At 37.6% G+C, this 17,573-nt stretch overlaps 1 protein-coding gene across 1 annotated transcript in view; it reads right to left on the reverse strand.

The window, feature by feature from the left end:
• prex2 (phosphatidylinositol-3,4,5-trisphosphate-dependent Rac exchange factor 2) overlaps positions 1–6,965 on the reverse strand; it is a 98,240-nt gene extending 91,275 nt beyond the window's left edge. The window contains exon 1 of the mRNA XM_083530154.1: positions 6,484–6,965. Coding sequence (XP_083386280.1) covers positions 6,484–6,609 — 126 coding nt within the window. The 5' untranslated portion in view covers positions 6,610–6,965. The remainder of the gene's footprint in view (positions 1–6,483) is intronic.
• Between the last annotated feature and the right edge of the window lie 10,608 nt (positions 6,966–17,573).

A 17,573-nucleotide genomic window follows, 5' to 3' on the forward strand; every position in this document is an offset into this window, starting at 1 on the left:
TATAGAATTATCACAGATGATTTATCAGAGACAATTTTATTCCTAAAAATTTCACAATTACAGTTATTTTTCCATATAGAAACAAATCGATATTGAGAAAGCTACAAAGATACAAGAGGCAGGAGATTATTCTATTAGTATTATTATTATAATTATTATTGTTGTTGTTGTTGTTGTTGTTGTTGTTGTTGTTGTTGTTGTTGTTGTTGTTGGTGGTGGTGGTGGTGGTGGTGGTGGTGGTGGTGGTAATTCTACAAGATTGACTGTTTGTATTACTGTTAAACAAAAGGCCATGTAATCAAGCCTTCCATTTCCAAAACAGCAGGATTAAAGATCAACTTGTAGGAAGAAGGTCAAAGATGGGGGTGATGTGAACCCCTGACCTTCCACACACACATACCCCCCACCGCCAAAAGGGAAGAGGCAATACCAGGGCTCACTGCTCCTTCCGAGTATGTATGCCCCATCTGGCGTTAGTTCTAGCCTGAGCAAAAAAAAAAAAAAAAAACAACAACAATAATATCTGCCCCTGTAATAAACTTATTCTGAGAGAAGAAGACCAACAAGTGTGGGTTCAAGGCTCCAAGGAACCCATCACATCTGAATTGCAGAAGTAATAACATCTTTAATGTAAAACAGTAGTGTGGAGCTACATTCTACACTTCTTTTCTTTTCTCTAATTCATGAAAAGTTCAGGTTCAGGGTTTGAACTCAATTCACAAACCTGTAATTATTTTAAAAGCTCTATTTAAAATACATTCCAGTTCATCCCAGTCATGTTCAGCAGGGTTAAGGTATAGGCCTTGTGCAGGAAAGTCAAGTTTGTCCACTCCAACCTGGGCAAAACATTGCATTTTAAGTTGTAATTCCCACCTTGGGCTCCTTTCAGAGAAATTAATGCTCACAAAAGCCTCTTTAACTGGAGTTTTACAATTACAGGCCTGAAAGGCTACTGGAACTGTTTTGCTCTAGTGATCTATAAACAGGCAACAATTTGGATTGAAACTAGCAACAGAAACATGAGCATAAAACAGCAGACATCTTGGTAACAATAACTACCAGGAGCTGAACACAGAGTGGGTGCACACATTAGGAAACAGACCAATGACAAGACAGGACAGGAGCTGAGGGGAGGACTAAAACTAAGACAAACCAACAGCATATGTAAACCAAAGGCATATCTGAAGAAATCAAACATGACATAAGAACACCATTCTGGACAAGAGAAAGAATTTACGACAGTTATTACAATCAGCTAATGTTAATAAATATTCTTGGAAGATGTTCGTCCAGAATCTTTAGTATGCTTGTGGAGATTTGTGCTCATTCAGCTGCAAGATCGTTAGTAAAGTCAAGTACTGATAAAGGTGAGGTGCGGAAGCCTGGGGATTGCTGTCAATATTGAAATTCATCCCAATGGTTTTCAATAGAGTTGAGGTCAGAGCTCTACAGCAGGTCACTCAAGAACTTCCACTCGAACACATGTATATTAATGGAGATGGCTTTTTCTGCACAGGGGCATGTCATGCTGGAGCAGGTTTGGGTCTCTTAGTTTAAGTGAAGGGAAAATGTAATGCTACTGCATCCAAAAGCATCCTATACACTGGTTTACCTTCATCTTTGTGGTAACAGTTGAAGGAGGAAGCACATATGGTCGGTTTTGACAAGGTACATTAGAGTTATCACTAATACTAGATGATCAGGTGGTTCCTTTATTTCTTCACAAAGTTCGCTTATTGTTTAGTTGTAATGATTAAGTTATAACAACCTTTTCCTGTTGGTTATTGCTTTTTTCCCCCTTATTAATTGTGTTTTGACTTTGGCGATGGGATTATAGGATTTGCCCTATTCAGTAACATGCTAAGTTTATGTCTTTGCATCTTTCCACTTACACTAATGTTGTTTTTTTTGCAATTAATGATAGCTATCACGCAATTGAGAAAAGGAGTGGATGTGAGTCCAAAACAAAATTAACAAAAAAAAACTCTACACAAAGTAAAAAACTCAATTAGACTTAGATAGACAGAGTGTGAGCAGAATATATCAAAAATAGGTTTAAAAAAACAAAAACAAATAGGAACCTAGCTATTAGTGTAGTACATTGTCATGCTGTTTGATATATGAAGTGGTTCACATTTCTGCAACAGGGCCTCATTAAAAATTGCAATCCTCATTACAGCCCTGCACGTGTGACCTTCCAAACATGGGTTAAATGCTAAAAGATTTCTCCCATGAGACAGAGCTTGTCACATTTATTTGTTTGCACGTGTTTTTGATCTTAAAAAAAAATCAACAAGCGATAAAATGTTCCTCTTTAAAAGCTCCAATGGATGCTAGCCTCAAAGCTTGAATAGGGTTAATATTTGGATCTGGGTCCAGTGTTCCTAAAGCCTTACTGGATCGAGTCTTTTTGATGAGACAGAGTGTTTAAATTGATCTTTTACGACCGTTTTATGACGAGCTTTGAAAACGAGGATAACGGTTGCACAATCATGCGCAACTGTAATCCAACGTTTTGCTCGGTTTCACAACTGTTTTGTGGTGTATCCAATTGAAATAAAACTCTAATATAATACGTTTCAATTATAAATATTGTTTGTTTCTGGAATGGAATATGTCTCACAAGAGACTCACAGGGTTAGTATACATTAAAAGAGTGCAAAGCCCCAAAAGGAATATAAAGCAAATTTTTGTTTTATGGTGACACAATTTCATTTTTATGAGTTTCATTATCAGGGTTTTAAACCATGACATTGGGTGGTCAATCCTTAATGCTACAGACCGTTGCAGAGAGAAACAGTGCAAAGGGACCAGTTAACCAAGCCAACTGCATTCATAGACATCTGTTTTTCAGCTGAATCTGAGATATGAAAGGGCTTTCCTTCACTCTCTCCAGACTATTTTCCCCCAAATGTGCTCTCCATAAAGTTAAAGGAGTAATTAAATATTGGGACCAAATGGCAAATTCAGTGTTTCTGTATAATTTCAATGACCCTGCTTCGACAATCACTTGTACATGGAAGTGTCACATTTTTTCTAAAGCGATCTAAAACAAACAACTATCTAAGACTCCTCATTATCAAGATGAACAGTTACATAAAGCATTCTAGGAAATCGCAGAGACAGCCCTTAAGGGCACTTCCTCTGTCTGAGAACCAGAGCCAAACACACTTTGCTCATCTTTTAGTGAAACATTATGTACAAATTTTTTTCGGATTATCCAAGAAATACTGATAACCAGTCCAACCAGCAATCCCAGTGTCATTTTTCCAGTTTGTATTTAGGGTATTCATCATGTCTGATTTGGCTCTCTGGAATTCGCAACCTCTAAAGAATTCGTCCACCAGGATACATGGTTTATAAAAGAACTCACCAAGCCCAGGCTCTCACGTCAGAGCCCCCTCTGGCACTTTCACCATGCCTGTCTACTGGGAGCCAAACTGTCTAGCACAGACGTCCTCCACCCAAAATCTAACAAACAAAAATGCTCTCTGTTCAACATGGCATCGATCCCCCCAGTTTCTCCAGGCAACAGAAAGCCTGAAGACAGTCTTTGATCTCTGAGGGTCAACCTCAGCATGCCTTCAGGACAGACTCTCGAGGTGCAGAGGTATTTAGAGACAGAGTCTGGTTTCATGGGACAGCGTAACTAATGAGGATGAGCTGTGAAAATGAGAGGATCCTTCATGTCTTGGATGATGTTTTCACTAGACTTTTTCTTAAAGGAAAAACATCCGCCCTGCATCCTGACTTATGCTGCTTATAAAATTATTTTTCAATGAATAAGAACAAAACTGCCAATGGTGCCAATTATGTCTAATAGATACTGATGCAGCAGCACTTTAGTACTTTAGTAAAAACGTTTGATCTACACTATGCTCAAAAAATTTTGCCCTTATCCAGAGCAACTTACATTTATCTAATTCATATAATTGAGCAACCATGGGGTTGCTCAGAGGCCCATATGTAGCAGCTCGTGTGGCTGGGATTTGAACTTATGACCTTCGCCTTCAAAGTCCAATGCCTTAACCACAAAACCACCACCGCCCCAAACCACCAATCTATTAAAGATAAAAGGTTCATGCAAATACATCTGTCAATGCCATCAGACTCAGTATCTTATTAATAATGAGCCTAGTCTCTGTCATAACTCGTTAACTGTGAACAGTAGCACTGCATTCTGAGACTGTATGTCCAACATTCGCACCAATGGATCCACTCATCCTATACAGACTTTCTCAATATTGAGATGTCTGACAAAGGAACTTCCTGCTCTTGTATTGAGAACTTAAGACCAAAATATAACTGTTATGTCTGAGATTGTAAATTGTTTTGTCATTGTAAATGCACCAGCAATGTCATAACAGTAGACAGGCTCAATCTTCCATCTACAATTTAATACCAAATCCATCAACCAACAAATTGGGAACAGAATTTAAGCACATCTGTGAATACGTAGCTATCTGCAACGTACTTAAATTGGCAGTAAGGAAGGTACCGTATACAGTAAGTCGACTGACAGTGAAAGTGAATAAAACATTCTTGTTTAAATTGGGGGTTTAAATCTCAGACCTAAAAGCCACAAGGTCCTCCACCAACATTAATTTATCCCTAAGTATGCGAAACCTTCTGGGAATTGTGGTTTAAAGGAGCAAATGAAAGCAGATTTGTCGGACCCTGAAACAAACCGACGTTTTCTGGAAGTTTCCCAGGGTGATGTGTCAATGAATATTTCCATCTCCTTAGAATAAAACCCAAGCACCCTCTGTAGGCTAAGATCGGACAGACTTGGATGATTTCTAGGAAAAGTGGTTCCCCCAAAACACAAAACAACCCCCCACCAACCCCCGCTCCTCCAGGTACCTACATTAAAACCATCTGGGGCAGAGGTTTCAGCTGAGGATTGCATACATCCATATGGTGTGGGAAGCAACTATACTAATAACACACTGCACACTGCCCTTAGCCCTGCTCTGAAGTACAATTCCTAATGTTTAACATGTTAACTGGTCGTAAAATGTATTGATGAATAGATGCTTTTATTTACACGTATGGCATTTAGGGGATTTTTTGCGGGAGGAGTGAACGGGGGAATATGCTAATCAGCGTTTACCTGAACTAGCAATCTCATAGAGTTATTTTCCTTCTCTGAAGCACGGAAATGACTCTTTTGTCTCAGACATTCAGCAGCATTTTTTAAAGATCATTTCCTCTCCTTCCTGCCTTTGACTTTCTGTTTATTCCATAATTGCATTAAGCTCGTTCTATTCTTCCAGCCTTAGACCTGGAACTACAATAGAGTTCGTGCTCTAAAGGAAGCAGTGACAGTCCAGGTGTTAGTAATCCAGAATCTACCTGTGTTAGTGCTGGCATGCTGCCTCTTTTGTCTGAGTTTAGCTCTTGGCAAGAGTTTATTAACTCGAAACGTCCATGACAATGATATGATCATTTTTTTATAATCATATGTAGCTCTCTAAATGAACGTGCTGGCTGAGGCAAGAGAAGAACATCAATATATATATCGGTTTTTGCATCTGTATTTGTCATTACTTTTAAATGTTTGTATCCTGAGAGTTCGTGTAGCAACAGTATGAATATGATTATAAAGAATGAAAAATAGAGTTCAACAGACTGCCAGCTTCTCTGCTTTGCTACACTCCAAAACCGTTCTGGACTGATGATATTCGGTTCTATTCTCCTGACCATGAGGCTTAGAGAAGACATCGGAGAACTCTGAAAGACTCCAAATTTAATCTTTAAATTCTTTATAAAAGGAGGGTTCCTTGCAAATTCGTTGGACGGTTAATATTCAAACAGCAAAGGAACCATTGCTGAGAGGATTCAACTTTAGTATAAGGTCACATGGAATGTCACAAACCATAAACATCTCCACGTTTTTACCAGGCAGAACCTTTTGCATTAGAATGTATATTCTGTGCTTAAAAAATTCCCACACATACACAATCGATCTAAAAGAATAAACATAAATCATATACTGTATTAAATCATAGAAGATCCATCAATGCCATGCTCGTGTTTGATGAAGACTAGGATGCCTTGCCCAATTGTACCACTTTTTTTTTGCAATAAAATATCGATTTGAAAGCCAGTGAATAGTTTAATGAGTGGTGATGAATAAGACAGGTGCATCAGAGAGGTTGGGACAAATGAGCAGGAATAGGATTAGATATCAGGTCTCTATTTAGATCAGAAAGCAGTGACAAAAGTCAATCGCTTGTCATTTGACATTCATTTAACTTTCACAACTGGTCACTTAAATGTAACCAGAAATGGATAAGAAGTAAAGTGTCCTTTTTTTGTAACTGCAAATTGCTGATAAATGAAAAAAACAACCAATACATCTATAAAAAAAACATTGTGATGCCAGATTATTATGCATTTGTGCTCTGAAAATGTATATAGGTGTTATATCTTGTATTTAGGGTGTTTGGGTGAGATAGCAAAGGCTTAATATCACCATACCGAAAGGAAGTGCAGGGTCTCGACGTAATCCCGCTCAGTCTGCAGCAGTTCCCTCAGCACACACACACGCAGGCGCAGTTGTTTCTCCACATCCTTACCGCTGTCGCCTTTACTCTCCTCACTCATTTCAATCTTGTATTCGTTTCTCCTAAAAGAATACAGATCTCCCCAGCCTTTTCTTTACAAAAAAAACTATTCTGAAAATTCTGTCACTCGAGTTTCTGTGGGTCAAGAGTTGAAAGCATGATGAAAGCTGTCCAGTTCCAGTCGCAATAATTCACAGAGGAGGGAAAGAAATGCAGCAATCCAGAGTAGAAACTACAGATTTCTGTCCTGAAGTGTCCAGAAGTGTGCTTTGTGGCCATCAGTCATGATCTGTGGTGCATGTGCCTGCCCACCATCCCACACACATACACACACACACACACACACACACATACACACACACACACACACACACATACATACACAGCCTCCCTCCTTCAACACTAAGAGGAAAGGAAAAGCTCAAGCCTGGGGCTTTATGCCAACACTGTGCAGGGGAAACACTGCTGATCACATGGGGGGCTTTTACATTCCCACACTTTCCCACACTCCAACTGCACCTCAGCACTCTCACACCCCTCTCGGTCTTTCTTTCTTTCTTTCTTTCTTTCTTTCTTTCTTTCTTTCTTTCTTTCTTTCTTTCTTTCTTTCTTTCTTTCTTTCGTTCTCTCTCTCTCTCTTTCTCTCTCACACACACACACACACACACACACACAAACACATATACACATGGTCTCCTTCCCCCCAGTGGGCTGTAAATGACATCTAGCAATAGACACTGGAGTTGGAAAAGGTTTCTAAAAGTGCACATTCATTTTCAATGAAAATGAGCAATGCTTACATTTAAATCTTTATTTTATAGACATTACAAATGTAATACGATCCGACCAACTATATCTAACAATAGACACTACTTCTTTTACATCGAAGGAACTAATCTACCTTCAGGACATTTGTAATTTTTGTTAACTTTTTTTTTTTTTGTCTTCCACATTTAATTAATTTACAGTAGGTCATAGGCTGCTTGGATTCACAAAGAAAACAATTCCATTGTATAGTATAACAGATTGTTTCCTGTACATATGACAATGAGCTCTTGAGTCTTAAACCTTAAATCTTTTTCAAAAATGTGTACTATAATGAAGCATGGATTCGTTCTTCAATATGAAGCAATATTCCAAATGCTTTTTCTATGTATTCTAAAGTTACATACTCTTCCTCAATTTATTCTGAGGTTGCAAACTTTTCATTAAAATAAAATAACATTACAACATCCTCAATATGAACTAGTTTTAGACCATTTTGAATTTATGTACTCATTAAATATAATATTTAAGCATAATGAACTGTTCCTCACTATTGTTACTTTTAATCAATGTATACTAAGGCTATGAACTGTTCCTTATTGTGTTCTAATCTAATGAACTCTTCACCAATATACTGTAAACTTCCATCATCAACGTTACTTAAATTAAATTTAACATTATGTATGTACTCTTTATAAATAGAATCTAACAGTGAACTCTTCCTCATTAGAATGACACATTATGTACGCTTCCTCAGTAAAATCAATTATCCCTCAAATAAAATCCATTTCTAATGTGGACTGTTCCTCAGCAAAGTCCAGTGTTATAAACACTTCCTCAGTACCCGATAGTATGAACTGTTCCTCAACACAATCCCGCATTACAAACTGTTCCCCAAAAAATAATGGAACCTTTTTTAATCTTCTACATTACAACCCAACAGTATGAACTGTTCCTTAACATGATCCAACATTATTACTGTTCCTTAAAAAAAAATTAAGAATTTTGTATTCCACATTATTACCCTACAGTATGAACTGTTCCTCAAAACTTTGTTTCACATTAATTTTAGAATACTTTATTGAGCCCACACAGAAATTGTTATTTTTTTAACATATACCAGCAATGTAGGAAGCTGTGTTCAGAGTGCAGGGTCAGTCATGATACAGCACCCAGTAAAGCACAGAGGGGTAAGGGCCTTGCTCAAGGGCCCAAAAGGGGCATCTTGGCAATACTTGAACCCCTGACCTCCCTAACATTAACCCAGATGCTTAACCACTATGCTACCACCTCCCCGATAACATAATCCAGCACTACAAACTGTCACTCAAAACAAAGTAGCATTATGAACACTCCCAAATTATAACTCAGTCGCATGAACTGTTCCTCAACATGATACAATCCAAAGCTTAACACTATTTAATGGTATGAACCAGACTGAAGATAAGAATTCTTTCCTTAATATATGTCAACATTATAAACCCTTTCCTAGTATAATCTTGCTGTAGGAACTGTTTGTAAGTGTAACCCAACATTCTGAACTGTTCCCCTCATATAATTGAATGTTATTACATGTTGTCCTTAATATGATCTGAACTGTTCCTCAATATTATCCAACATTACGACTTTTGACAGACATATACTAAAGTATAAGCAGAAATGGGTCCCCATGAGACACCAGATGAGCGTACATTAGAAAAAGGAACACCAATGATATTCAGATAGAAATAAGAGAGAGAAAAAAGATATTCTCCATATAACGGTGTCTGACACATCACTCTAAAATCCCTCAGAGGTGTGTTAAGATCTGGCCACAAAAAAAAAAAAAAAAAAATTCAACACATATTTTTCCCATATATTTCCCATGAACTGTACAAAAGGAATATAAAATATGTGAAATTCTAATGAATGAGCAGAGTGGCTTTGTTCCAAAAAAACCCAAAAACAAATACTATATTGAACCTATTGCAACATGCCATCATCTCACCAAAGCAGACATTTAGCTGTTCTGCTACATTAAGCCTAATCTTATCCGTCATGGCATTTCTGCTAAACGTTGCTCTCAGTTACTTTGAAGTGCACTATTCATGCCCACTTGTGGACCGACGGAGCGTGAAACTGACTATCAATAGAAGAAACACACTGCAGTGATGTCCAATGTTCACAGTAATTCAGCCTGATAGAACATGTGATAGGACATAATTAGTCTTTTATGTCTTAATGCTACAGAGCATTTTTAATGGCGGAATAACGTTTTTGCTTGCACAATGTGCTACCCTGGAAGAAAAAAAATTATAATTAGGCCACAGCATGGTTTCCCATGGACTTTTATTTGACTAGACTGATTGAAATCCAATAGTAGACCTCCATAGGGGGGGATCGAGCTCTCGCTGGTGAATCATGGGCCACCTGCTGACTCCACTGTTTGCACTGCTTAATGCGTGGGCCAAATTAAAACAACCCGGTCTATCAGCAAAGTCAAATATATGTAACAGGAAAGATCATTAACTTGTGCTGACTAACTATTTAGATCTATTAGAGGACATTTCCAGTCCTGGTTTATACTCCTGGTTCTATAATATAACAGAATTATATATATAAAATGATATAAAATGGTGATTTATTTCTTGTTCATTTACATTTAGTCATTAAAGTTTTGATGGAAACTCACTATTTTACAAACCAATGATCAATCCACCAGCTACTATGTTTTTTGGTAGGTGGGAGGAAACTGGGAAACCCAGAGGAACCTCACGATGATGTAAGAACATAAAACTCCACACAAACAGTAATCCGAGGACAGGGTTGTACCAGGGACATGGAAGGTGTGAGGTGACATTTTTATGTGCACTGTTCCAAAAGAAGGTCAGAACTCGACTTTCTGGATCTCTTAACTTTTTCAGTTGTCCATCTCAGGTAACTTATGTCGAATCTTTTAGCGAATTGTTTCTTATTTAACAATACATCCAAGAAGAGCCTTTTTACTGACTTGTCAGCATCCAAAAACCCTTTGATGAACCCTTTTCTTGATGTATTCTATCAAAAACAATTGACAGTAGTGTCTGGGTATGAGAGCGATGGAGGGTAGTTGGGAACTATTATTTGTTGGATACTGCCCCCTTATGCTTACTTTTATTAACACAACTGGATTTACAGACAGGTGACAAATAAAGGGGGGGGGGGGGGAGGGGGGGTGCTGGATGAATCCCACCACTATTCACAAAGCAACATTTTTTGGAATGATAGTGTTTAGTTATTTTGGTGCAAATTGTTTAATCTATTTAATTTTATTCTATTTATTTTGGCTGCTGGTTTATTTTTCTGGTTATTCTTATAAGAATTTACAGATGAGGGAGTGAAACAGCTGGACAGACTGAAAGACTAAAGGTCAGTAAATGCAAATGTATGAATTTCTTTCAAGCAAAATAGCAAAAAATTGATTTTTCACTACTAAAAGACCAGAAGTTCAGGGTGAGGGTTTCTTTGAATAACTGATACAGTTTAACTCCGCTAGATGGCGGTGGTGTCTTCTCCATCACATGATACTGAACATACTGCCTCAGTGACATATTAAAGAATTGTACTTTTATAAAATTGCACATTATTTCAGATCAAAACGGGTTTTTTTATGATTTATTGACGATTGATGATTACAATCTATTTTACAAATACACAAGATACATATATACAAGATCACTGTATTTGTCATTAAAAGTGTATCTGCAGGAGTATATTAAAGTCATAAATGTGTGATATAATATAGAATAAAAAATGGATATTACAACTCCTTTACTACAGGAGATCAGATATTTTTTTGAGTGAAAGACATGATGCATTTTCACACAAACACAGTTGTGAAGTCCAAGACAACTTGAGTGCACACTGGCAATTTAGCTAAAGGAGACACACCAGAACAAATTCATGTGAATATTCTATAATATAACAGGATTAGATTCAGTTTCACATTTTACAATTACATTGTTTTTTAAAGCTTCCAAATTGACCCTATTACCATTTATACTGTGTGTTTTTACCGATATAATAAAATTATGTTGGGGGTTAAAACGACTTCTACATTTGTATGTGTTGTTGATTTAGAAAAGATGACCAAGCTTAAACATGAATCATTTGTCAATCAATTGTAACCCTACAGTTGTCGCTTAATTATGCTATCAAAAGCAGAGTGTAATCTACAATGCTTTCAAGGAGCACAGAATCCATACATAAGGAAAAGAAAGACTCTTTGAGGAACACTATTGCCAAGATTGTAGAGAATAAAACATGTTAAGATACATAAATAGATCATGAGGACCTTGTGGTTTGAACTTTGAGGAAAAAACCTGCAGGTTTTTAATCAGCTGTGTGGTATTTATGAAGTGCTCTGGTATATTTGCACATTTGAGGATTTTTCTTGTCAAAAGAAATGTCATTTAGTCAGATCCTGTGGTAAAAAATTTGTCTTCAACTCTTATGAACCAATGATTAAGAAATGTTAGATGTTAAATCTGTGGTTTTCTCCGTTCTTTTTGGTTCCTACTCACTCTCACACTTACCAGTCAACACGTTTTCTCACAATTCTTTTCTCTTTTATTGTTTTACTAATTTTTGCCATTAACATTTTTATCATAAACTCTGACAGAAGCTATCAGAAACTCTGACAGAACAATTTTGAATGTTGGTAGACTTTTTTAAGGTTTCCTATTCATTTATTGTAATTAGCAAGCTGGACAAGCTAACTAGCAATTGTGTAGCTGCTTCTAAATTTTCATGTCACGACAGAGGACAGATCTCAGTAGAAGCTTTTGATATTGTCGAAAATATGGTGGTGATTTCATGTACAGAACTAGCAAGGTTGCTAAAGGATGTGTAGCATTGTTGATAGTTAGCATCCGCTCAAATGCTAATATCACTGTTATGTGTAGTGAGATTATTTACATCATGTCCTTCAAGCTGAATGTATAAGTAAAATGCAGTAGCATTAAATCTGATACATTGCTTACAGTATTTTGCACTTTTTTTTTAATTCTAGAGAAGCTCAGTATGCTGCTCATTTCACCATGTAAAATATCTTCAGTCTAGTTCTACTAGATTTTGCATTGTAAATGTTGGGATTTGTCCTCATTCAGCTAAAAAGGTCTTACTAAAGTCAGGTACTTATGTAGGTGAGGTAAAGAGGTCAGGGGTGCAGTCAGTGTTCCAATACGTCCCAAAGGTGTTTAATAGGGTTTAGGTCAGAGCTCTATAACAGGCCACCCAAGATCTTCTACTCTAAACCTTGTAAACTTGGGGCTTTGTGCAAGGTGCATTGTCATGTTGGACCAGATTTGGGTCTCGTACTTCAGGTGAAGGGCAAATTTACTGCATCCAAATGCAACATACACAACTGTGTGCCTCTGACTTCCAAAACCTACATGTTCCTGGAAAAGTCAGATGTCCCAATACTTTTGTCCGAACTGTGTATTTGCGTGCATGAAATTATTGTAATATTTATTTTATGGCATAAATTTGTGGGAACTCATCTTACATAACAAGAAAGTGATAGATTTCATAAATATAAAACATGTATTAGCAACAAATTAATAAATGCCAAATATCTTTAGGGAAATATGTAGGTAAAAATGTGTAGAATTGTTGTTTTAGTGATCCTGAGCTCAGGTTATGGTCTCCATGGATTTTCCCATGTTATCCTCATGTCTGTCTGGGGTTTCCAGAGGTTCCTCAAATCTGTAAAAACACCAATTTAGGTATATTGGTGACTGAAATTCTCCTCGATGTCTACATGCATTATAACCCATTTTGATTGTATTCCCCTTTTCAGTGTTCAGTGCCTATTTTACATTTCTGAGTATTGGTTTTGTCTGCTACATTTGTTTAAATAAAACCAGCAAATCTGCATGAACGTCTGCCATGCATTCGATAGAACTCTTCCTATCAGCATGCACACAGTTTCTATTTGAAATAATGCATATTTTAAAAGATCCTCTAAAAGCTGACGAGCAGGGTTTAAAATACACCACAGGGTAGCGTTGTTATACGCTCCAGTGAGGTGCCAATACTTTTAGCGCATGTTTTAAATCTTTTATACACCTGTATTTTATTTTGAAAAGAAAGAGCTGCACTATATGCAAATCAGATAAACAGAATACAAGTAAAGAAAAAAAAACTGAAACATTTGTGGATAGTATTTCATACAGTGACTATCAATTTTCTGATCTTTCCTTATTAGAAGAAGGGACAAATCCCAGATTTGGATCTGTCATTCATTTATTTAGTCTTTTTGGGTTTTTTTATCATTGTGTATGTAAAATGCTATTATCTGATTTAGTCCACATTATTGAATGAGCAGTGTAATAAGCACTGAAAATAAAGTGCAGCAAACGAAAGAATGCTTTATCCTGGCCCCTATTCACCATTTCATCTTTCCCTCATTCTGCAATGGAATGATGGTGATGGTACTGTGCCAGTATGCCTTAACTCTCTAAACCTAAATGCTTTAGATGTGGTTGTTTGCTTTGGGTCCCAAATGATGTGAAAATGTGATTGTCTGCTTATTTCCCTCAACCTACATATAAAAAACCCACCCTTATTAACCTGCTTTTCTTCTGTATGGCATCTATGAATTTGAACAGCGCACATTTATTTACAGTTTTTCTCAGTTGCTTTGGAGCATTTCTCGAATCATCCTTAATATTTGCAAACCAATAAGTGCATTTCTCAAAACAATAACAGCACAATGCATTGGATTTCTTGCCAAAGCCTGAACTTTTCTCTAAATCCTTCGTTCTAAAGTAAGTATTTGTGTCAATGAACATCTCATTGCCATCAGAATGAAAAGTCCCTTTGTCATTGTTCACAAACAAAATCATTAAAATGTTTGGTCATGTGGTCAGTATGATGGTGCACAGTTTAATTCTGTGTTTTGTTCATTCTGTATTTACTCTCCAAATTAAGGTTCACAAGATTCACCTTTGACCTGTTTTAGAGAACTGGTTGATTATTGGTTGATCTGATGCCGTTCACTCGCCTTCATTAGTGACATTCAAGATTCAGCTACACAATTCATCAATTTAACTTATACAGTCGAACCCACTTATCTCGACCTCAGTTAACTCGCCAACCCTATTAAGTCGATGTTTTTGAAGTGGAACCGCCAAATTCTCGCTTTGTCTTAGCATTTTTTAATCGGTTATGTCGATTTTTTTATGTCGCCGAACCCTAATATCTCGAGCACAAGGTGGGGCAAATTTGCCACATAATGTCGGTTATGTCAGGAATCCCCCTGCCACGCCCCCTTCTGCTTCTTCTCCCGTGCGCTCCTCGCAGTCATGCTGATCACACACACCTGACTCTCATTCACTCACTCATCCCATCTCCTATTTTAGCCCCTCACCTCCACACACTCGCGGTCCGTTATTGTTTGTGCATGATCGTATGTGTTGGTTCATGGCGGTCTGTGTAATCGCGTATACGTATCCCGCTACGTACCCTTCTTCTCGGACTCCGCATTCTCTCAACGGCACCCTCTCATTACTCCGATCCTGCTGCATTTACTTCGGCTTCCGCCTCCTTATCCGAATTACAGGTTATCTCGATCTGCATGATCAATCAAACAAAACGCGGTTGTGTAAAAAACCTCCAAAAACACGTACATGCACATTCTCATTTAATAACGCACATCATGTACATAAAGAAATTTTAAGCACGTTAATATATTGCCGCCATATTGGTTTTCGTTTATCTCGATCATCGTTTATCTCAACGCATTTTGGCGTCCCGTAAGCCGGCGACATAACCGGGTTCCACTGTACAATAAAATGATGCTTTGGGGGTTAGAATTATGCAGGTGAAACCAGTAGAATATATTTTAATCAACATGAACATAAACAACTAATAAAGTAGGAAACAGCAGACACTTGTACACAATCGATTAAATGAATGTATAAAATCATTTATGATTTGATCAAAGCAACTAGAAATGTTATAATATATATATATATATATATATATATATATATATATATATATATATATATATATATATATATATATATATATATATATATATATATAATATGGTTATAATATATGATATGATGTGTTTAAGTGACTTAATGATGTGGAGGTTATTGGAGGAAATTAGCTGCTACTACATAAACGAACAAAAGCGATTTTTATAAAATACACAGGAAACCTGTAATTGTTTTACAGCTGCCATCAGAAAATAAATTAAGTAGTGCAGTGGTGAAAGCATACGCTCTCGTGGTGCTGATTCTGAGGTATTAAATAACACTGATGAATTCATCCTCAGGCTTTGCAGTTTAATTCTAAACATGCAAAACACGCGTCTGGTACTTTAAGTTCGTCCCAAGAGCAGTTTTATATCATCTCGCATCTCATCAGTGCCTTTCCTCTTACTGAAATGGACTCTTCACATTTAGTAAACACACTCTGATTATTTACCTTGTAGAAACACAGGAGAGTGGATTAGATCGTAAATGCCCTATAAAGAGCAAAAAGAGTTGGGGCCTGAAGAAAGGAGATCAGATTGGTTCATCTACAGCACCTTGGAAAAAGCTTAATCGGAGCCTTTTAGGTCTGGAGAGCACGCTTTGAAGTCTCCCACCAGGCAGATGATTTAATACCTCCTATAACAAAAAGAGTTCTGTCTGGAGGTCAGTGCTGTAACAAAATCGCTACACAGAGACACAGTCCTTACAAATGTCGCCATGAAACCCAACTGCTGTACATACTGGCAGTGTGGGAGAGTGTCCAAAGAGCTCTGTGGTTCGGAACGCCGTCTGGGTTCTTGATTGGTCAATTAAGACATTGACAGAAGATGTGCAACAGGACGAGAAGAACAGGACAGGAAGTCTATAACAACCTGTCTACATGACTCTGAACTTCAAGTGCACTGCTTGTTTCATTTTCTGCCACTGTGACCTTGCACCAAACCGCTCAGTCTTAATCCACTTCATGCTCGTTTAATCCGTCCCAGATGCTGCTCCACGTGCACTTCACAGCAGGAGCAAGCCTCATAAATCAGCAGAAAGCTGTCTGAACATCTCGCCCAGTGACATTAGCTTTCCCGAGAGTGCCCTTGCGGTTGAAATTGTTCCATTGTTTCACATCACTTCACCATATTCTTCAAGCGAGAGGTTTTTATCTCTTTAGTGCAGAGCTTTTCTTTAGACAGAGCTCCATTGTGGTTCTGATGCATCAGGCAATAAAATGTAATAAACGACCCATCTCGGTGTGTTTAACGCTGAGGAAAAATGGGTTGCCATCCTGAGAAAAGAAAGGGCTTGAAAGGAAAGACGCTACTGACAAAAGGCAAAATGACTAGCAGTAAAAGAGTTTATATGGACAATGTGCATTTAGGTGGTGCAAAAAAGACCATAAATCTACTACGATCAAAAATACACTATTTGATCAAAAGTGTGTATATACCCCACAGATAAACCCCCTTAAAGCACAAAGTACCCTTGTCTTAAAATCTAGTGTATTAGTATTGTCACAGAGTCCTTTAAATGTATAACATAAATAAACTTACATAAAACTTCAGAAAGTTCAGTAAAAATTAACAACAATAATAATCAAATTATACCAAATGTCAAAATTCTCCATAGTTACCTACAGTATACTGACATTATACTGTACAGTATGGGTGCTTTTTTTCTAATCATAATTCTTCTGGTCCAGTTTCATCTTGGTCTGAGGAAACCCACAGCAAAAAGTCGTCTAAGCCTCACATCACAGAACAGCCGTGGAGCCGTGTTTGCTTTAGCCTGGTTGGTTTCCTTCACCGAGGCCCTTCACGGAAACCGATGAGTTCAAAGGACTACTCAAGACAGCACTCAAGAAAGTATTCAGTCGCAGTATGGTCGAGTTCCTGCTCAGGTCCTGGCTCTCTGTTTACGTACGCACATTTTTTCCATCCTGCCACAAACCATGAACAGGATGCATGCAGGAGCTTGTGAATATGTCCTGTGTTTCTTGACTGTATGTGTCTACTCACAAACACCTCAGAGTCGTTTTGCTTTAGGATCCTGCAGCTCGGAGGTGAAAAAAAGGATTAAGGTGTTTGGGATTGGTTTTGAAAAGGTTGAGTGGTTTCATGGACATGCCGAAATGCTGAGGTACAAAGCTGATAGCACTAAGTGTTCTGGTTGTAGTCACGGTTTAGTAATGTATCACTCTTTAGCCTTGAACTAGACAGCTCCTGTGGTGTAAAGTATTTGA

This window comes from Silurus aristotelis, assembly GCF_946808225.1.
Source record: "Silurus aristotelis genome assembly, chromosome: 25".
NCBI classification, from domain to species: domain Eukaryota; kingdom Metazoa; phylum Chordata; class Actinopteri; order Siluriformes; family Siluridae; genus Silurus; species Silurus aristotelis.